The sequence below is a fragment of the Calidris pugnax genome, unplaced genomic scaffold (assembly GCF_001431845.1).
Source record: "Calidris pugnax isolate Ruff unplaced genomic scaffold, ASM143184v1 scaffold124, whole genome shotgun sequence".
Taxonomy (NCBI): Eukaryota; Metazoa; Chordata; class Aves; order Charadriiformes; family Scolopacidae; genus Calidris; species Calidris pugnax.
This window is the reverse complement of record NW_015090914.1, coordinates 161,920-183,728: the sequence shown is the minus strand read 5'-3', so window position 1 is coordinate 183,728 and position 21,809 is coordinate 161,920. Positions and strand designations below refer to the sequence as shown.

At 37.0% G+C, this 21,809-nt stretch overlaps 1 protein-coding gene across 5 annotated transcripts in view; it reads right to left on the bottom strand.

Annotated features, from left to right (window-relative positions):
• GOLGA4 (golgin A4) overlaps positions 1-21,809 on the bottom strand; it is a 65,118-nt gene that overhangs the window by 3,398 nt on the left and 39,911 nt on the right. For all 5 annotated transcript variants that reach the window (XM_014949482.1, XM_014949481.1, XM_014949483.1 and 2 more), the window contains 10 exons: positions 21,084-21,239; positions 15,860-20,151; positions 15,016-15,137; positions 13,874-14,004; positions 10,153-10,266; positions 9,442-9,462; positions 9,195-9,263; positions 8,513-8,588; positions 6,114-6,217; positions 1,807-1,893 (listed from right to left, as the gene is read on the bottom strand). In XM_014949482.1, coding sequence (XP_014804968.1) covers positions 1,807-1,893; positions 6,114-6,217; positions 8,513-8,588; positions 9,195-9,263; positions 9,442-9,462; positions 10,153-10,266; positions 13,874-14,004; positions 15,016-15,137; positions 15,860-20,151; positions 21,084-21,239 — 5,172 coding nt within the window. The remainder of the gene's footprint in view (positions 1-1,806; positions 1,894-6,113; positions 6,218-8,512; positions 8,589-9,194; positions 9,264-9,441; positions 9,463-10,152; positions 10,267-13,873; positions 14,005-15,015; positions 15,138-15,859; positions 20,152-21,083; positions 21,240-21,809) is intronic.

The following is a 21,809-nucleotide window of genomic DNA, read 5'->3' as shown; positions in this document are numbered from 1 at the left end:
GAATTACAGAAGACTCACGCCAAAAAATAATTTGTGCTTCAGTATATATATTCAGTAACTTTGAAAGTGAAGGAAAAAAAATTTGAGTTTCAATTAGATGTCCAATTTAATCTCTGTGCATTTGTAAAGGAGAAAATTCATAGACTAGATCTGAGCCAGAAAAGGACTGCTGAAACCCAAGGCATTTTTGATCTGGAAATGAAGCTCTTTAAATGACGATATCCTTAACAATCAAAGCACTTGCAGCCTGCAAAAAACCTCACTGTATGCTCTAGCCAAAATTTAATACCAAGGATCAAAACTTGTTGGATGAATTCAAGTTAAAGCTTCAATTAGCATCAAAAATTCTGAATATCTGTTTTAGGTTTCAAGTATCAAAAAGCTGCAGGGATTGCAAAATAGGGTTCATCTCTCTAACCTGTCTTTTGGCCAACAGAGAACTCAAAAGGTTTCCTAAATACTACTCTAGCGTGCCAGAACAAACCAACCAACCTCACCAGCTTGCTACTTGAAAGTCAAAAAAAGAGAGCATTAAGGGAAAGTCATCTTTGGGAGGCATGAGCCGGTTGGAGCTGCAGTGTTATCAGCATTTATATCATTCTAAGATCGCAAGTCACTCTCAAACCTTCTAAGGTTACCTTGTAGTATTTAACTCTTTCCTCAGATTTGATACTTTATGCAGATGATACGGTAGCATTTTTTTTTTAAATTTGTTTCAGTGGATGAACAGGACTGTTAACTACTTCAACTAAAACGTAAAAATGTTCAAATTTTCATTTTATTCTATATATGCAAAGCCAGCAAGAGAAATGCAATACAATTATCCCTCTCACTTTAATTGCCAAATATTTTACTAAGCTGACCCACAAAGACAGTGATCATAGTGTTGACTCCAGGTACAATATAGTCAGAAGTATTACTGCGCTTTTTATCTTAATAAAAATTAGCTCCAATACATAAAATAGTAACAGTAACACCAAAGAAATGTTTATGCTCATATATTCTTCTTTTTTGGGTCTGCTTCTCAAACCCAAATTCATCTTTCTGGTAAACAGATTAGCTGGTAAATACGAAGCAACTGTCACATAATAAGAACTGTACTGAAACTGGAAAAAACCCAACCAAACAAAACCTAAGTGAAGCATTTAAGTCTCTTACTTTTGACCTGTCCTGACCCAGAGTGAATCTTACATATTTTGATGGGTTTGAAGTACAGAAATAAAGCAGATGCTTAAAAAAACCAACCAACCAAAAACCTTTAAACCAAACCCCAATACTCCTATGATACTTAAGATAAAAATGTACATATCCCACTTCAAACAGACATACCCCAGGTGATTCACCTAATCAGTTTTCTATTCTAAAGCAAAATACCTTCTGGTTTTGTCAGACATTTTATCCTAGGGCTGAAAAATCTCTCTTGACATATTTTTAATGAAAGACTCCACAGAAACTTCTGAATTTAAAAAACATGATTTTTTTCAGATTACTTTTTTGATTAGAAAATTCTGCAGAATAGCAGTGCTGACTGAATGTGCTTTGTTCTGTTATACCCAGAGCTATCAGAAATATGGCTTAACCAATGATGAGAAATAACAGTTAAGATAATATGCTTGCCTTTCTTCCTTACTTTTGCTATAAACTCAAACTTACAACTTGAATTAGACATTTCATTAAAGAAGAGGGAAGGAAGGAGAAAAAGACTTTTCTTGAATGTGGACAGAGGGGAAAAAGTAGACATGTAAGAAAGTTTCTAATTCCTTATTCTTGCAACCTAACCTCTTGCATAAACTTGATATAACTTACCAATGGTCGAGCATCTTCTCGTTCTAGTATCTTCTGAGTTTGATCTGCTGGGAACTTTAGCACTGTTGTTATAACCTTGGCCATTGTCTAAAAAGAAATAGGTCATCTATAAGTAATTTCATATGCACTAAAATGCCTTGAAATATTTTAAAATGCATTTCATTTAAGAATGATGCTTTAGTATTTAAGAATGATGCTTTTTAGTAGCATCAATCGAAAATAGTGATACAAGTAAGATATAACTACTTGTTTCACATCATATATGCATGACATTATATGAATTTTATGAAAACCATGAAGAACCTTCATTTCATATTGTCACAAACTGCAGTTACTGTATTACGATGTGAGCTCTGTGGTATCTGTGCTCAAATACTTCAAGTCCATTATGAAGACAGCATACTGTCTACAGTGTTCTCCTACCACATTTCATCCTAATGCAGCCATTCTGAAAAGCACATTTCAGGTGCATGGCACCTGAGAGAGTCCTTATGGGTTCAAACTATATTCACATCATCCAAATATTTTGTAAAGAAATTAAACATTGGGAAAGCAGATCCAAATGCCAGATATGGAACACCAGTTGTGTAAATATTTTTAGTGGATATACAGTAATGCCATTATTTAAATAGCAAATCATTTAGACCTCCTCAGACAGAAGCTGTAAGAATATCATAAGCTGTAAGAAAGCTTTGTACAAAATAGGAATGATTATTTTGATTTTATAAACAGATGAGTGGGAAGAAAAAACTCCAAAAGGCAAAAAACAAGGTTCAGATAACTCTTACAATCAAGGTCAAAGAGTGAGCTGCAGTGCAGTTCAAACAGAAGGTGATTACTACAAAAGCAGTAACTACTGCTCTTAAAAACTGTGCCTGAGATAAGACTACTGCTCTGAATGTCTACTGTTTATTACCAGTCTCATGCGCGGAATGAAGAGGGAGGTCATAGCAACAAAGAAGTTGCAGGACAAAAAAGAGCACAGCTGGAAGTGAGAGGTATAGCCTTAATTTCCAACAATTATTTCAGTAGATAACTTAACCAGGGGTAAAAATTAAAAGCAAGCAAAGCAAACTAAAGCCCCGTTGAATCCTCTTCAGTTCAAAAAGCTTAATTTTAACATATTAGCATTAAGAATTATAAGCATTAAGAATATATAACAAATTAAGAAGTGTGTGCCTCTTCTGCAGTTCCCAGATGCACAAAGCAATGTCCGTAGCGCCACAAACTAACATAACATGTTTCTAATTTCTTTTGCCAAAATAATTGCCATCTTCATCACAATTATTTAGGACTAAAAGGTTAGAAAGCATTGAGATTACATCTATTCAAGCTCTTTGTAGCAGAGCTATCAAGAAAGCCCTCTCCCAACAATTTTCTACAGGACACAATGGCATGCAAATATTAAAGAAAAATTTACAAACACTCCAAACACTCCATGAAAGCATAGATACTTCTGTGCCAACTTAAATAGGGGCTATCTGAAACCTTTCCCAAAACCATCCACTTTGTAATTTATCACTAGCAATGACTTGAAATCATCTCCAAGTTTTTGAAACCACTACAAAGATTTTGAAGCAGAATTATTCAATGCTACGCACAGCTGCAGAGTTACAAGGACCACAGAACTTAGGATAGTATGTTTGATATAGGCTTACCTTATGGCTCTAACAGACTATTCTACTATAAAAAAACCTTAATAACTCTTTCAGTGTGTGAGTACACACGTGCTCCTGTGTGTGCATCTCTTTATCTACCTACAGAAAGGCCCTCAGCTTGCCTAATGCAACAGCTAGTTCTCCTATAAGAGATGATAGTTTGCATTCCCATTTCTTTCTATGAGGCTGACATATTCAGATATGCCATCTCTAAAAATAATACTTGTACAATGATACTAATCAGCACCCTCTATAATTCAAGAGCTGCTGGTCAAAGGCAGAACCTTCAAAAACAAAGTTTTACAGAAATACCCCTTGTGTTTCTGCAATGCACAAGAGCATGCTGAGGTGCCAGAAGAATACCTGCATAAATTTACTATCTCTGACACATATGTATTCCATTGCACTCTTCCATATACCTAGTCAATGTCAACACACACACTCATTACAAACATACAACTCTTAAACTGATCGTTCTGGCCTCAGAAAACTCCAAACAGCACAGTGAAATTACAAGTAAAGCATCCAGGATTTCTGAAAACGGAAGATTTAGTGTTTTATAGCTGGACTGTGTAACTGTTCATGTATCTGTGGAAAATACTTTTATTTGACCCAGCGGTTTATGCCATGTATTTACAGCTTGAGATAATCTGAATAAGGTGCATGCTTAGAAAAAGCTGGTAATTACATATATCCTGGTAAGGACGAGAAAAGAAATAAAGTTGGACTGAAGGGCAAGACAGTGACACCCCCCAGTGAAGACATGTGCAGTTCACAAAGAACGGGCCAGATTGCAGCTCACACACTACGTCCGGAATCCCTGGCTCTTGGGCTACTGAGCCATTGTCAATCCTCAGCGTTCCTCCTGGGCCTCCTGCACTGTAACATTAACGTCTCTACTTCAGATCATTCCAGGAGCATTTACCAGGCTGCCATTAAATGGCAATCCACCCTAGACAGTTTGTACAGATTTTCTTGAACTCTTTTCAATAAAGGGGAAATAACATCTGTAGAGATCACCAATTCCACTGCTGAACCACCTCTGGCATACATATTTGAACTATAAAAAGAGGACTCCACACAGAGAAAGGCCACCAGAATAATCTTACAAAAGAAAATTTGAAAAATCTCCAGGGCAAATAAATACATATATATGTCTACAAACTCATACATACATATATACATAATTTATTACATTTATTTATTCCTATAGCTTTTAATCAAAGCAATTGAAAGAAAGACAGAAGAGAGACCTAAGGTTAATTTACTTTAGCACTGGTTGTTGTTTGTTGCTGTTACTGAAGAAATTAACTGCAAATTTGAGTACATCACTGCTAAAAAGGAAACTCACAACTCTAATCCAAAATTTTGAGGCATGTACAGTAATGTTTTGATGATCAGTGAGAAACAGCCTTAATGAGTCACTCATTAGCTTTTCTTGAACGCAAATTTGCTATGTGCATCAGCTACCTGCAATAGTCATCTGCAGCCATCTCAAGACTTGTTTGAAGCTGAAACACCACTGATGTTTCTTAGCAATTTCCCATCCCTCCCTCACAATTCAAAACCATAAACCCCAGTAAATTATGTATTTTTCTTCAATGATTTAAGTTGTTTGTTATTATAGTAAGACAGCCGTTCAATGAGCCAATGGCTTGTGAACAGAAGGTAACTAGTGATTCTGGGGTTTTTGGATCAGAGGTTTGTATTTTTAATAAAAAAGGAATTAATAACAAAGTGAAAAATGGGATAAAAAGAGGCATCCCAAAAGGACAAGATGTCCTGCACAGACCAAGCTTTATTCTGTACAGAGTAAAACAAGAACAAAGCTCATTAGTATAGAAAACAATATAAAACCACTTTGCTTACTAGAAAACCATTTTGCTTAATTTCCAAGTGGAAATCAGGGCAACAAAGAATGGAAGAACTCCAGGGATGAGAAAAAAAAAAATAATAAATTAATCCACATAGCATTTATCATCCAAGAAAAATGTTTGTGTTACGACATGGCTCTTTTGAATCTGGTCAGTCTCTAAGCACCAGTATTGTTACAAGCTAGTAAAATTCCAACTTAGGAATGATTTCACAAGCTTGCAGCATACAACAAAAAGCCTCCTGTGCAGCTTTTCACTACATTTAAGAGTAAACGAGTACTATCTAGGGAAGATACACATATTTGGGAGCCCTGTAAAAAGACATTAAGCAACAAATTATGAGCTACTTCACCATATTCAGAGCTTCTGACAAACTATTATTTAATCCAACGTTTACTTATCATACTTATGTCAAGACAACATCAGGAGAACACTTTTGCTAACAGTGTGTATACCAGCTTTCATGGTACATTGAGCTTGACTAACAACAGGACTTGTGTGAGTAAAATCTTATCTACCTATAAAGGTTTTTGCCTTCTTTCTCACATTGGTGAGAGATGTGACAACCCTCCCTCCCTTGCCAAGTCAACCTGGCATGCTGACGAAGTTTTTAAGTGCCTCTTCAGAAAAAAATTGCCAAAGCCTATCAAATCCTGTGTCAGTAATAAACAGCATGTAAAGAATCACAAACACATGGTACTTCAAAGCTACACGGCAAGGATGCTAAACTGTATTCTAACCTGAATCACACATCACCATATACAACTTTCCATACCTTTGTCTCACGACCCATCATATACTCAAAGAGCACTTTCCTCAAATATTCAAACTCAGTAGGCTCCCCAAAGAGGGAAACATCAGTATGGTGAAGGTTTCCATCTGTGTAAACAAAAATAAGAGAATATTTATACTGAGTGTCAGTCATATGAATCTAAGTTTCACTGACGGCATTAAACTGAACAAGAACAAATGCTGGATTTTGTACCTAGGACAGAGAAACAGTAGAAACAGAAAGGGGTCAGGGGGTGCTGGTTGACAGGAGGCTCAACAGCAGTCAGCAGTGTGCCCTGGCAGCCAAGAGGGCAAACCACATCCTGGGGTGTATCAAACACAGCATCACCAGCCAGTCAGAGGCGATCATCCCACTGTATTTAGGCTGGTGTGGCCTCACTTTGAGTACTGTATGCAGTTCTGGGCCACACCATTTAAAAAGCACGTGAAGGTCCTTTGAACGCGTGGAAGATGCTGGAAGGCATGTCCTCTGAGGAGTGGCTGAGGACTCAGGGTTTGTGTAGTTTGCAGAGAGGGAGGCTGAGGGGTCACCTCATTGCTCCCTCCAGCCTCCTGAGGAGGGGAAGCAGAGGGAGATGCTGATCTCTTTTCCCTGGTACCCAGTGCCAGGATGTGTGGCAGTGACTCAGAGCTGCGTCTGTCAGGGGAGGTTTGGACTTGACATAAGGAAACATTTCTTTACCAAGAAGGTGGTCAAGCCCTGGAGGCCTCAGGCTTCCTGGAGAGGTGGTCGGTGTTGCATGCCTTCCAGTGTTTAAAAGGCTTTTGGACAACGCCCTTAATAATATACTTTAAGTTTTGGTCATCCCTGAAGCGGTCAGGCAGTTGGACTAGATGGTCATTGCAGGTCCCTTCCAGGTGAATTCTGGTATGCAATGCTATGCTATGCTATTCTTCTTCCTACCTCCTTCTTTCCCTATCAGGTACAAGCTGATGAATTCTCTGATGCCGTTTTGTCCCAGCCCTGCACCAGGAGAAGGCCATAATCGCATCCTAGCCAGCCCAGGCACTGGCTCTGTCACGTTGTGGAGACATATACTTTCTGATTGGGGTGAGAGCTACTGATTGTCTCAAGATGGACTATCTGAACAAATCCGCAAAAAGTATGTGTGAAGTGCGGTTTTTGATTTTGAAAGGCTGTGTTCATACAGTTTACCTGGGGTTCCACAGGATGGCAGAACCCCACACCTTTGACACTAGCAGGGCTTAAAGAACTAGCCCTCAGTCTGAAGCAGGACATGCACCTCAACTAAATGGCTGCATATCTTTTTGAGGTGAGCAATACCCATTCATTTCCCAGTGGAATTCTTTTTGCTTCTTGTACTCATTTTTAGAAATGCCTGAGCTGTTGCCCACAGAAAAACATCCTAAAATAAAAGAGCCTGAGAACAACAGTATTCCCTCAGGGCACAGGTCCATCTGGCCCAATACTCTGTCTCCGTGGCAAACTATCAATGTTTGAAGGAGAGCATATAAGCAGTGCAAGTCTACTTCTGTCAGGGTCCTGGGGGTCCTCATAGGCCTCAATGGCTGGGAACGGCCTCCCCGATAACCTCACCCACACCATCTCCTGCCAAGGGCCCAGGGAAAGTGTCTCAGCTCAGCCTATGGCCTTCAGTCCCTGCCCGTGGGATGCCGTAGGTGTCCCCATCTCTGCCCTGTCTCCTGGATGGGCCTGGTACCTGCACTGCAGAGAGCTGCTCTCCTGGATGGACCCCTCAGGCACGGGTCAGAGCTGGTCATGCAGAACTCTAGGCATACCATGGCATAACTATTCTGTTCTGCTCCCTGTGCTCACAGGGACTTTAGGAACAATGAGACTATTTGCCTGAAAAGTCAGGGATTTATCAGCTCCAAAAACTACTTTCAAGAACCTATATCACAGAGGTTACAAGTGGAAACAGGATTTTATTGTATTTATTACTGTGTCAGAGCAGGAAATCTTGCAAAGGAACTCTAATCACAGCAAGAATAAATGCCCAGACATGTAACACAAGAAAGATATATAAAATTTGTATTGTTAAGAATTTGAAAGAGCCATAAAATGTATATTTAATTAGCCAAGACAAATGGATATTTCTTCTCCAGCCACTTTCAAGTGCCACTGCCTATACCACTCCTCTTAGGGACACAGAAAGCTTAAGAACTGTCACATAGCTCTTTTAACTGTATGACATAAAAACAAGCATCAAACAAAATGCTGTGTGATTTGCTCATCTGAAATCACACACTAGCTCTATTACAACAGACAAGACAAAACAAGGATGTCATAAAAATATATTATATGAGTGTTTTAAGAAGACTGACGTTATAAATTCTCTAAACCAAAGCATGTCTTTCAAACAAGCAAAAACTTATTTGTGAAGGAAACTGTGCACTTACCTCTGTACAGTGCTCCAGCTGATGTGACATACATATTCTTCTCATACTTTTTCAGCCTGTCTTCCAGTACATGTATCTAAATAGGCAACAGTTGAAATGATAAATGGTATATTCACAAGCAGCTAAAATAAACGTAATTGAAACAGTTTTCAGCTAAACATCATCTCCTTCTATTAACAATTGCATTATTAAATATTGTCCCTAAACTACTTAAGGAAATGTGTGTACATGTATATACACACATACATATATCTGTAGCAAGTTATGTATAGATATGTATTCATATATGTGTATATATATACACGTATCTATTTTATACACATAAGCATACATAAAAAGGACAAAAATTGTACTTAAAAATCAAAAAAGGTTTCATTTAGAAAAAGAAAAGATCCATAATTTAATGGAGTGCATTGTTCCATTTTTCACTGTGCAAATATTTTGTTGACTTGTATCACAAGCATGTGGTATTTTCATTCTTAGGAGATAGAGGAGTACTTTGAGAAGTGCACAGATCTCCTGAGAACAAGTATGAGTCAAAACTATTTTACATGCATAGTGTTTGCATAGTACCTGTGTGGAGATGCGCTGCATCATCACGTGAAAAGAACAAGCCTTTTAATACTGCAAACACAAAGTATCAAACAAGAATACTTTTAACTTGTTCAAACAGCACCCTTACCTGCTCTTTGAACTCCTGCTCTTTCAGTTTTGAATCATTGACTAGTGTTATCTTCTGTGCAAGCTGTGCCTGGAAGAACAGCCACATATGGAAATCATCAAGAAACTGCTGAATATATCTCAGGCACCTTTCCAATACACCTCTTTCCCATTTTAACACACACAAGCTTACAAGCAGTATTTCTGCTTTCAAACTGCCGTGAAACAGGATTATCTAGAGAGAAAAATCAATAAAATTTAAGACTTACCTGAAGTTCTGTTATTGTGACCTAGAACAAAAAAAAAATTTGATTAAAATGTATGAAAAATACTGAGTATATCAAGCACTGGATACAGGTAGATAAAGAAAGAAATGTTGATCACCTAGTTCTGTACAGTGTGTTAATTAAGAATGATAAAAACTGAAATGACCAACTCACATCAGTGACTCAACACCTCATATTTCCTCCTCCCAGTATAATAATAACTAGTAATATTTTCATCAAAGAATTTCTCAAACTAAAAAGTGGTCTCAGAAAGGCAAAGCATGCAGTCAGTCTTCTTTCAATTAAGACCTCTCTGCCATAATTGATATTTTCAAGGCGCTATGTCAGAGCCCTTTGGAAATTGAATTTAAAAAACAAAACAAAACCAAACCAGACTAAAAATGACACAATGTGGCTTCCTTTCCTTCTAAAGGCCTTCCAATAAAATCAACATGTAGGGGGCTAAACCCCCCACCCTAATAATCACAACACAACTGGACTTCTTAAGATACCATTAAAGAAGGTAGTATCAAATACTGCAGATTCTAAAGAGGTTTACTTCTGAACTTACATCGAAAAGAACAGAAACTGTATGGGAAAGTTAAGGCCAGATATATAAAAAAATCCAATTCAGAGAGAGTTACAGAATTTTATGAAGACTCATAATATATCTCACACCTAAAGATATAAAAATAAACATTAGTGCCAGCTCACTTTTTCACTGTTCCAACGTCCCTCTTCTGCCACCCTCTGTTTGTATTCCTTTTGCAAGTCTTCTAGCTGTGCCTGCAACTCATGAACTTTTGCTGTCATCTCTTCTTCACGAGCCTTCAAAATACATAAGGGGAAAAAATGCTTTTACAATTAATAATCTAACCTCTTAAAACTTTAATTACAGTGGACAGAAAGCAATCAACAAAAGAATTATGCTTTACACAGAGAGAATATACTTGAAATTCAGTACACAGGCTAGTTACACTACAGAACTACAGGAAAGAGCAAGAAGCTAACATAGGAGCTTAAAAAGATTTTGCAGGCCTTTAACAATTAAGCTTACATAGTTGGGAATACAGTTAGTTTTTTGAAAATTAAAAAAAAAAAAAAAAGCTATTTCTATCAGTCAATAAAACAGCACTGAAGAATAATCCAGTAGGTGCACTGCTGGAGAGACAGACCCTCAGGAAAGGGCCACTGAGATGACACAGAGTTACTTCCTATGCTCTGGAAGTGACGAGGACTTACATCCTCCCCTCACTCACTCTCACAAATGTGTTCATAAAGCGATTTTGATCACATTTTCAGTATCAACAACTTCTCATTCATAAGAACTTGGAGGCCACTGCACCGTGTGGGGGGAAGCAGCAGTGACAAGAATGGTAGGGAGGAAATGAACTGTGTGCTTCATGAGACTGTGAAGATTACAATTACAGAAAAACATGATGACCCAAATCCTAGCAAGTTAATTGACTTATACGGCATTTTTTGCAAAAAGTATGCCATAAGTGAAAAAAAGAATTATTTTCACTTTTTAATGTGTTCATTGCACCCTACTTAAGAATAAAACACCCTCCCCATGCAGCCTCTCAGCCCAAAAAACACTACCAAAAAGAAACAAAGCAACCCCCACAAAACAGCTACTGAAAGGGAAGTCACAGTACCTAAGCAAGTTCTACAGCCTAGAAGTTTTAAGAATACCCATCTTCAATAAAGCCTTCCTCAAACATCATTACCTCCAGTGTTATTTTTTATTCATTCACATGATTTTTCTATGCTCTCAAAAATCCATCAACAGTTAAAATTTCCTAAGATTCTTTTATAGATGGTTATACTCGTCTAGTTAACAACCCCTAACACACGGCATATTCAGTTGCTTCTGTTTTCCCTTGTTTGGGTTTTTGTTGGGTTTTTTGAGAGGTGGGGGGCTGGGAGGGGCATGGTGGTTGTTTTGGAGTTTTTAGGATTGAGGGCTTTTTTACATGAAGAATCTAAAAATCTTACAATTTCTAGTCTAATGTTCACTGAAATAAATAAAAATTATATGCACATCATTTTTAGTCATAGAAGGTAGTTGAAACAAAGGCAAGAAATTAAAATCAAAATGATGAAAGACACTTTTGTAAAAGGGACTTGCCTGTGAGCCATTATTTTTATAAACTCTTGATTAAAGATTATAATTTAAAATTTGAAATAATTAGAAGTCAACTAGGGTTCCAACATGTCACAGAATCTGTATTTAAAATCAGGAGTGACTGTTCTATACAGCATCTGTCATACTCTGAAAAGCCAAGACTTTCAGTAACGTAATTTCCAAATCTTAACCCCAAGGCCTATCCTGTATTCACATGGGAAGCAATGCAACAAAGGAAAGAATACACACCTGAAGTTAGATAGTTTATTTTTAGCTCATAGAAAGGCTTAAAATAAACTAGCTGGACCAAAACATTCAATTTTTCTCTAATTATATACTTCAGTTGAAGAAAAAAGGTTTAGGCCTCAAATTACAGGCTATGCTGATTTACAAGTCCTTTAATTAGGGAGATGTTAATGAAATTTTATGTAATAAAAGTATTTATGAAATATAAGCAAACACTAGATAAAGCAAGAGAAGTACCAGGGGAGTACTTCACAAATAAATCATATTAACAGACTGAATGATTCTTGCTGGTCCTTAAGGGTATATACTCAAATCAAGTTAGACTAATTTTAGCATCATTCACCACGCTTAAAATGCAACAAAGAGCTACAAAGTTATATGAGTAAAATTCATTCTTGCAATTGGCATTATTTTTGCTTCATCTTCTTGCCATTTATGAAAGAGACAAACCTCTCTGCATAAATGTCTTGAACCTATCAGGAGCCAAGTCAGGTATAAGTGGGTAGTAACTGGTAAATTTAGGCTTAAATTGAGAAAAACTATACATTTGACGATGCATATGTTCTTATTTCTATCAGAGATCTCAATGAATATGACACAGACTCCATTTAATGTAAATATTTCTTCACTTTTGAGCTGCTTGCAATAATTTTTAGGAAGAAAGGTAACAAATTCTTACACTTTTTTTCCTTCCCTAAAATAACAAACACTCACACATATGCCACTTCCTAAAAAACAAAACGTACACTCTGAAATTTAAAATATCAAACTTCAGCTTATTGCAGTTCCAGGCAACTTTTGTTGCCATCATCAATGAGATGCAAAAAATAACTGTTATGACCTCCAGTTGCACAGAAGTCAAATTAGCCTAACCCTTCAAGATCGTCACACACCGTGCAAGTTTATGACATACATACAGACTGAATCCATCAGAAAACAGAGAGGAAATACATTTGCATAACTTCTAATCACAGACCTATTTGGGCCTGTAAAGTAAGGACCTGAATGGCAACACACTGCACATTCAGGTAAGAGAAATATAAATCTCCAGAAATGCAGAATTTAGACTTATGGTACAAAAAAAACCCACTTTGCAACTGTTTTATATCACACAATTTTTGTAAGTTAGGAAACAAAAGAAGAGGACTCTAAATGTAAAACCTTGATATCTCCATCCAACTTGCTCCAAATTCAAAAATCAGAGTGGAACACGCCAACCTGCCTACAAAATCTAATTTTTTAGTATTAAACACTCAGTCAGGCTCAGTACATAGCTCTTTGGGCTGGTAACTGCGCATAAACAAACTGGTTCTATTCAAGGGACTTTTTTATTAAATTATTTGTGCAGACAGGACTAAGATTAGCAAAATTAAAGCTTGCACCCCAGTATGAGGTACAGTCTAGCACTGAAAACCATTTAGTCTTTTGTTGCCACACTGTGGGACTGGAATAGCACACTTGGCTAAAACAGGAGGCACCCTTGGATGGCAAAGTATCTTCTAACTGAAGTTGGCTGCTAACTTCTGGTCCAAATGTTACTGGAGCAAAACTCTGGCTATCTGGAGATATCATACAAACTGTTCACTTGCAAGTGAAAATTAAAGTTTTATTAACATAAAAGCTGTGCAAACAGACTGCACCCTGCACAGAACCTTACTTTAACGGCTACGGTGCCAACCCAGAGCATCAGAGTAAGCAGCCGGAGAGTAAGGTTGACTCAAAACCACCGTATTTAGAACCTTAAAAGACACAACATACCACTACCATAAGTAAAGCATAAACTCACTCGCATTCCCAGGACACAAACTGATCAAGGTCCTGACTGTGTATTTTTTATTGAATGATCAGAGCTGGGGATTAATTTTTGGTGTTCTTTCATGCTCACAAAACACAGAAACAAACATTTAATTGCAAGCCAGGCCACCACACACATCAAATATAATTCAAGCAGTAAGATCTTTACTAGAAAGAATTAGAGTTTTTTTCTCTAGTTGTGAAATGAAAGAAGGGAAAGACTTATTTTGTAACATATGTAATCATATCACTTTTTCAGAAAGATACCTCAAGGATTTCTTCGTATTTTTTCACAGTTCGTTTTAGATCATCATCTTTTTCAGCAATTTTTTTATGCAACTGTGTTGTCTCTATGTGATGATTTTCTATCAACTCAGTTTCTACCTCCTGGGCTTTACCTATCAAAAAAAAAAAAAGTCAGGTGATATAAAAACCCCCCATATTTATTTTGTTAAATTATGTCACAACAGAATTTAAGAAAGCTTAAATAAAGACAACTGTGGAAGGAAAACTTGTCACAAAAATTCATTTTTCACACCAAAAGTGACCATTATGTCACTTGATCCTAACACGTACACAGTTTGTTGTCTGCAGTTTGGTATCCACAGCAATTTTTTCTACCTGCTGAAACTTTTAGAGAAAAGTTAAGTTCACAATCAAGATTTATCAAGTTCTATCTCCTACTCTATTCTAGAGAAGCAATTGAAACAGCTGCAAATCTTCAGAAATTCTTCACGTGTAGGGCTACTTCCAGTAACTGTGGAGTCAAAAGATACTTTCTACTCACTTCTCCAACTTACAGTATGGTGGACAGAGAGGTTGAAATGTGGTGTACTCTAGTTATAACCACATGGTATAGCATCCAGTTGGTACCTGTTAGTGGTTACAGTGAATGATGGCTGCAAGATGCAGCTAAGAAAACACACTTCTGATTCCCAGATGGTTTTAAGTTTCTCTAAAAGGCATCCTTCAGTGCCATATATTGAACAATGAAGTGTTCGAGGTTTGTATTGCTGAAGCCTGTATGAAAACTTACCGACGTGCTATCACCTCTAAAACCATATTCTCCTTTCTTTTTTATTTTGTACATATGATAAAAAGGTAGCCCCTACGGCTATCAAGGGGTAACTCTTGCTGTGACAGATGCAAACAGGCAGCATGCTGGATCAAAGAGCCATCCTGCAGGGTAAGGAAGAACAGCTACATATGCTTTTTCCTAGTTGTGCTACAATTATCATTTATATGTTATTTCCAGAGCAAGAGAAGTTCTTTCCCCGAGTTCTCTAGGCAGTCATAAAACACATGTTGTCTTTATCAGAGTTGTGGGTAAAACCCCTTCCCCAAAACATCTGAAGATTTGGTTTTCCAGTTGTTTTACTGGATGACCATTATATTAATATTTCACGTACTGATCGTCTCTTTTACTGCTGTTTCCAATTCTCGTTCTTTTTGAGCCAGCTGAGTATTGAACTCTCTCATTAACTGCTTTAGGGTGGAGTTGTGCTTTAACTCAATGTCTTCTTGTTCACATCTGTATGAAAATGTCAAAAAAATACAGTGAGGATATAAAGCATTTAAAGAGAGCGTGAGAAAAGTTTAGCAAGGTAGGACATCTGAGAATTTCTCCAGAACTATTTTAGAATGGGATGGTTTTGAATTATATGAATTTTGTGGGATTCAGGGAGGCTTTTCGTTCCTCTTCCATTGAATTAACCTGGAAGGCATAGCTGTTTCTTTTAAAAAACAACCCAGAACTGAGTCCTTCCAAAAGAGTTTTTTTCTGAAGATGATGAAGAACCAGAAGTAAAAAGCGTGCAGAATTTTTAGGGAATTTCTTGCTTGAGAAACTATTTGAGTGCTGAGCAGTATGCCACATCTTCTGCAGTACGTATGAAGAATTCTTGATAACATTTGAGCATTAAGCCCTCAGTACTATGTTTTAATAAACTTTGTTTCCCGTTTGGGGAAAACAGAATTATATTTTATGTTCTGGCAATGCTGAAAATGACCATCTCTAAAACAAATCGAAAATAGTATTACTTTGCCAAAAGACAAACCACTTTTAAAACTGATGACTCAAATAGTGGTCATGAAGTGTTACTTTTAAGTAGCACTTTTCTTGATGTTTCTCTACTTACAAAAATTACAGAAAAATGTCAGTCGTTATTTCATTGTTAGAGCTTTAAAAAGGTCTTTTTTAGGTTTTTACTTAAAGCAATGAAACAGTAACAAGACCAGGAATAAAGAATTTACCTGATTTTCTGCTCCATTTCTTCTAAGGACTCCTTCTTTACTATGTCAAGCTCCTGCTGATGTTCTTTTCGCAGAGTACGTAAGTCTTTTTGAAGATTACTCACTTCTTTGAGTAGTTTCTGTTTCTCCCTTTCGCTCTCTTGCAGTTTACTCTGCAAGTCCTTCTGCTGTTTCTGCATATCGCCCAGTAAATTCTGCAGGTCCAAACCAGATTTAGCTTTTTCTTCAGCATTTTCCTCAAAAGCTTTCAGACTGTCATTTCTTTCATCCAACTGTTGCTGTAAACTTCTTAGCTTTTCTTCATATCTCAAACTCCTCTCTTCCATCTCAATCTTATGAGCTTCATTTTCCTTCAGTAGATTATTTTCCAACTCTTTTATCTTCTGTTCTAAAGACTGGCTGACTGCCTCCTTTTCCTGCATTTTTTTCTGGAAATCTCCAATTACATTCTCCATATCAAGACATTTCCTTTCTTTAGCTTTTAATTCTTCCCTACTGCTTGCAAAATCATCACAATGAGCATGCTCCTTCACTGCCAATAAGTATTTTTTGGTTTCCTCTTCAAGTTCTTTCCTGAGGCTTTCAGTCCTACTCTGCTCCTCCTGACGGCTCTTCTCAACACATTCTAATTTTTTAAGGAGTTCTTTCTGTTTGTTTTGCAGTTCCAGAAGAGTGTCGTTACTTTCTTGTCGTTCCTTTTCATATTTGTGCAACAATTCATCTTTTTCTGTTAAGGCCTTCTGTAACACGCGCATTTTCTCTTCGTATGTCTGTTGGACACTCTCAAGTATTTTATCTTTTTCTTGTTCTACAGCAGCTTTTACACTCTCTACTTTTTGCAGCATTTCTTTCTCTAATTCTGTGGAATCTCTTGTTGACTTAATTTTTTCTTCTAAGGACTCAATCACAGCCTCTCTCTCCTGCACTTTTTGTTCCAAGTCTCTTAACTGACTCTCTCTATCTTGCTTAAATTCCTGTTCCTTTTCTTCCATCTGACACATCAATTGCTTTCTAATAGAAAAAATTTTTTGCTCTGCCTTCTTTTTCAGATCTGCCAACTTAGTGCTGTTCTCTGCATTTAGTCTCTCTTCTAATTCTTTCAGTTCTTCCTCTTTGCTTTTAAGCATCGTTGATTTCATTTGATCAAAGTCCCTCTCCTTTGCTTCAAATTCAGCTTTCAGTGTACCTATTTGCTTCTCAAGATTAAGCACTTTTTCTTCAGCCTCCTTAAATCTGTTGTCCTTTTCAAAAGCCACCACCTCTGCCTGCTGGAGTTTCCAAGCTATCTCTTTTTGCTCTGTGTCTTTTTGTTCATTATTTTTTTTAAGTTCCTCCATCAAGGAATCATTTTCTGAAGTTTTCTGAGCAATGTGTTTTTCCAGTTCAGCAATTTTTGCTGCTTGTTTTTTCAAATTTGCAGTTAACTCACCTTCTTGCTTTTCCCACCTGTTTTGCTTTTGTTCCAATTCACTTTTTAAGCTATCCAGATTCTTGCTTTGTTTAGCCAGCTGCTCCTTCAGTTTATTTAGCTCTTCATCTTTTTTACTGGCTTCAGTATTGCTTAATTCAAGTTGGGTCTGCAAATTTTTAATAGTATCATGATTTTGTGTAAACCTAGTTTGTGCTTTTGTCTTCCACTCGGACAGCTTGGTTGTGCAATGATCTACCTGCTCCAGAGCTGATGCTTTTTCTTGACTCAGCGTCTCAACTCTGGATGATAACTCCTGTACCTGGTTTAACAACTGTAACTGAGCCTCTTGATGCTGCTTGCTTAACAGAGATATGGCTGCCTCCTTCTCTGTTAAACTTACCATGCTTTCAAGCCTAACATTAAGGTCACTAATTGTTTTGTTGAGAGCAGAGATCTCAGATTCTTTTTCCTGGAGTTCCTCCTTCAATGAGGTGACAGAATTGACATTTTCAGATAACTCTTTCCTCAGCTGTGTTATGCAATTTTCTTTTTCTGATGCTGCTTGCTGCTGATGCCCTCCTTCTTTTTGCAATTGCTCCTTTTCTGTTACAAGTCCTTCAATGTCAGCTCTCATGGATGTAATTAAATTGTCCTTCTCTTGAAGCTGTTGCATTGACTTTTGCAAAGAAGTACTTGCAGCAGAATGATGCTCTGTTACTTCTCTAAGTTGAGCTTCTAGTTCAGAAATCTTACTCACTTTAACTATTACTGCTTCTTTAATTTTTGCAGTTTGGCGCTCGCAATCTGCAATTTTGCATGTTACTATGCCAATTTTTTCATTACATTTTTCAATTAATTCATTGCTTTTTGTTTGCAATAAAGCTTCAGCGTTCTTCCAGTAAGCCTCTAACTGGGCTGCAAGTTCTCCTGACCACCTCTTAAACTCAGTTTCTTTTAGCTTAATTGTCTCTATTTTTTTCTCATAATTTTCATTATCTTTATACTGAGAAGACTTCACAGTTTGAAGTTTCTCCTCAAGTGTTTTCACAGTATCAGCCAGCTCGGTAATTTTAGTTTTGTCATTTTCTTCAACTGCTTTCTGTTTACTGAGCTGTTCCTGAAGCTCTGACTGCTCTTTCACGGACTGATTAAGATCACTTCCCAATTTTTTCAACTGTGTTCTCAGGTCACTTTCCTTATCAGACAAAGCATTCACCTGAGCCACTGACTGCTTGAGTTGTTCTTGCAGTTCTTTCAGGGCCTCCTCCTTTTTCCCCTGCTCTTCCTTCAGTTGGGTTATTTCTGTCCTGTAGCCATCCTTCTCAGCACTGACAGTGGCAAGTTTCTGTTTCAAGTCTCCAACCTCCTGCTCTTTCTCTTGCATTTCCATTTCATGTTTTTGCTGGAGCTCTTCAACCTGCTGATTGAGTTTCTTTTCCCAGCTCTGGATAATTTCTTCCAACTCCTTCCTATGAGCCTCAGCAAGACTCTCTAGTTGCTCTTTCTGATGAGATTCCAGTTTTGACACGGCATCACTGCTTTCAGCTGAGGTGGCATGTGCTATTTCCAACATCTTAGCATTGAATTCGCTCTCTTTCTGACTGAACTCCATCTGCTTGCTTTCAAATTCCTTTTTAAGTTTAGCTTCCTGCTCTGCAAGTTTCTTTTTGAAAGTTTCTTGCATATCTTTTGATTTCTGTTTCAATTTCTCCATTTTGTTCTCCTGACGTTTCAGTTTACTTTCATATTCTCCTTGTAAAGCACTAACTCTCTCCTCCGCTGCTAACAACTTCTGGTTAAGCTCTTCTGCTTGCTTGTTCTGTAACTGCTTCATGTGTTCAATTTCATTTTCCTTGTCAGTTAGACTTGTCTTTGTCTCATCAGCCTCTCTTTGTATATCCTGAAGTTGACATTCGTATTGTTGTATTAGAGAGGTTACTTTCCGTGTATTTTCATTGCTTTCTTCTTGCAAATGCTGCTTCAGATCATGGACCTGAGAGACATATGACTCTAGCTCAGTCTTGACTTCATTCAGCTGGGATTCAGTTCTTTCTAGGTGCTCGCTAAGCTGCAATTTCTCACCTTCAAGGTCTGTTAGCTTTTGCTGCAGCTTTGCTAACTCCTCTTCATAAATCTTTGCCTGCTCATTAGAAGTACTCCTATGAGACTCTGAAAGCTCCTTGAGCTTTGCAGACACTTGAACAAGTTCAGCTTCAGAACTTTCTGCAGATTCCTTTAGCTTTTGTTTGTGTGCTTTTAGTTCCTCCAGATGTCTGTCTTTCTCCTCCAACGATTGCTTGAGTTTGTTGAGTTCCTCTTTGAGTACCTTCTCGACACCCTGAATAGACATTTCGTGCTCTTTTAACATCGTTTCAACCTCTTTGTTGTGCCGTTTTCTCTCTTCTTCTAACTTTTCTTCCAATTCTTTCTTTGATTCGCACACTTTACTATTCAATTCTGAGAGTTCTTGTTCTAAATCATGACGTACTTTTAGTGCTTCTGATAGCTCAGAAGAGAGTGCTTCTAACTCTGTTTGTTTCACGTCAAGTTTTTCTAACATTTTTTCATTCATCTCTTCTATGTGTGCACGGAACACTGTTTCTTTCTCTCTCAAAATTCTGTCTATCTCTTGCTCTTGTTTCTCTCTCATTTTTTCTATTTCAGTTATTTGTTGTTGCTTTAAGATTTGAAGTTTTTCTGTCCAAAGCTCCTCCTGCTGCTGTTTCACATTCTCCAGTTCTTTCTTGTGTTTTTCAACTATATCATTGATTTCCTTATTGTGCTGGGTTTTTTCAGACTCCATCATAGTACTTAATTCCTCCGATTGCTTTCTGTCATCTTGTGAATACTTTGCAAGAGAGCTTTCCAGTTCAAGAATCCTCTGTTAGAGAATACAGTTTTAAAAGAATACAAATATTCAAAAGGTAGCAAGTTGATTAAAGTTTTAAAAAAACCTCATCATCTTCACGTAACTACAAGTCACTTATTCTGTTATTTTTAGTGAATATTAACTTCATTCATCTATTTTGTTCTCACCTTTGGTTCCTTTATGGTGAATTAGTTATTCAATAAAAATGTTTCTATTTCACTGCAGTGAAAACAGATACAATAAAAACTTAAAAAGATTTTAACTAATTCAAATAAAAGAACTCATATTTGTGAGAGATATGGTCACATTTTCTTATTAAGCTAAAGTACCGATACATAGGAAGAAAAATATCAGTAGTCTACACAAGTATTATGGAGCTTTGTACGCATCTTCTGATTTATCTTAATTCCACCTCTCATGGAAATGCTGCTGTAAAGTTAAAACACTTCTATAGACAAAACTTCCAAACTAATATTTGGGAATAGAATAACGTACAAACTTGCGTTCATACATAATAGAATCTTACCCATTACATTAAATTAATTACCCATTACATAAGGAAAAGACACTTCAAAAATTTAAGCACATTTTTTCCTTAAGTATCCTAGTATGTGTTTGTATGGTAGCAGTACTCAAAAGTTAAACAGTTGAAAGTTTAACTCTCCTGCATAACATACATAAAAATCATGTAGATGGATACAAATTCATATACCACGCCATGATATAAAGTGAATGTATTTCTCTATTTTGCCATTTAATCTTGTAAAAAACTAGGCACTGCAGCATACCATGACAATACGTTAAATTTCTGTCACTGCAAGAAGCATTGTGAGATTAAAACAACCCAATCACAATAAATTCACAGTATTTTTAAACCCATCACAGTTAAATATGTACTGAAAGGAATTCTTGTAAACCTTTACCCTTTTGAAAGCTTTACTCACAGTTCTAGAAGCCTCTACTTCTTGATGCATCTTCTGAACTTTCTTGTCATACTCAGCCTGTAGTGCTTTCTTCTGCAGCTCTAATTCTTCTAAAGCCAGGGATTCCTGCTGCGCTTGTTCTTCAAGGGTTTTTAAACACTCAGTCTGATTTTTTTCCTGTGTCAAAAATAACGAATAAAACAATAAACACAGTCATCACACCTTTAAAAACAGTATAATAGGATATTTACAAAACAGTTAATAGGAGTCAAACACTAATCACCTGTATTTTCTACACACACACAGACTTTGTATTTCATCTGTGAAAACAAAATTGTTACAAATAATTTCCATTTTCTCTTCTTGGGAATAATCTGTCTTCTACTTTTCTTTGTATGAAAATCATAATGCAATCTAGCCGTTCATTTTTGTTTCTTCACCACAATTAATTGAGAGTAACATCTGAGCGGAATAAAGGTCTGTAGTGCTAATGTATTTTTAAGCTTCTATTCCTTAGAATTAAAAAAAAAAACAACCACCTGAGAAACAGGTAGAAAAATATAGTCAGGAAGGGAGTGTCAGAGTCCCTCAGTTCTAGTCACCAACTAGCACGGAAAAACATAAAAGAGAATCTACTATTTGTTGGGTAAAATGACATGATGATCTTAAGTGTATTACAGCTTATGAAAAAGAGCAAAGAATCCCAACAACTCCTCCCAGCCTGACCTAGAAGAAAATTCTTTTCTG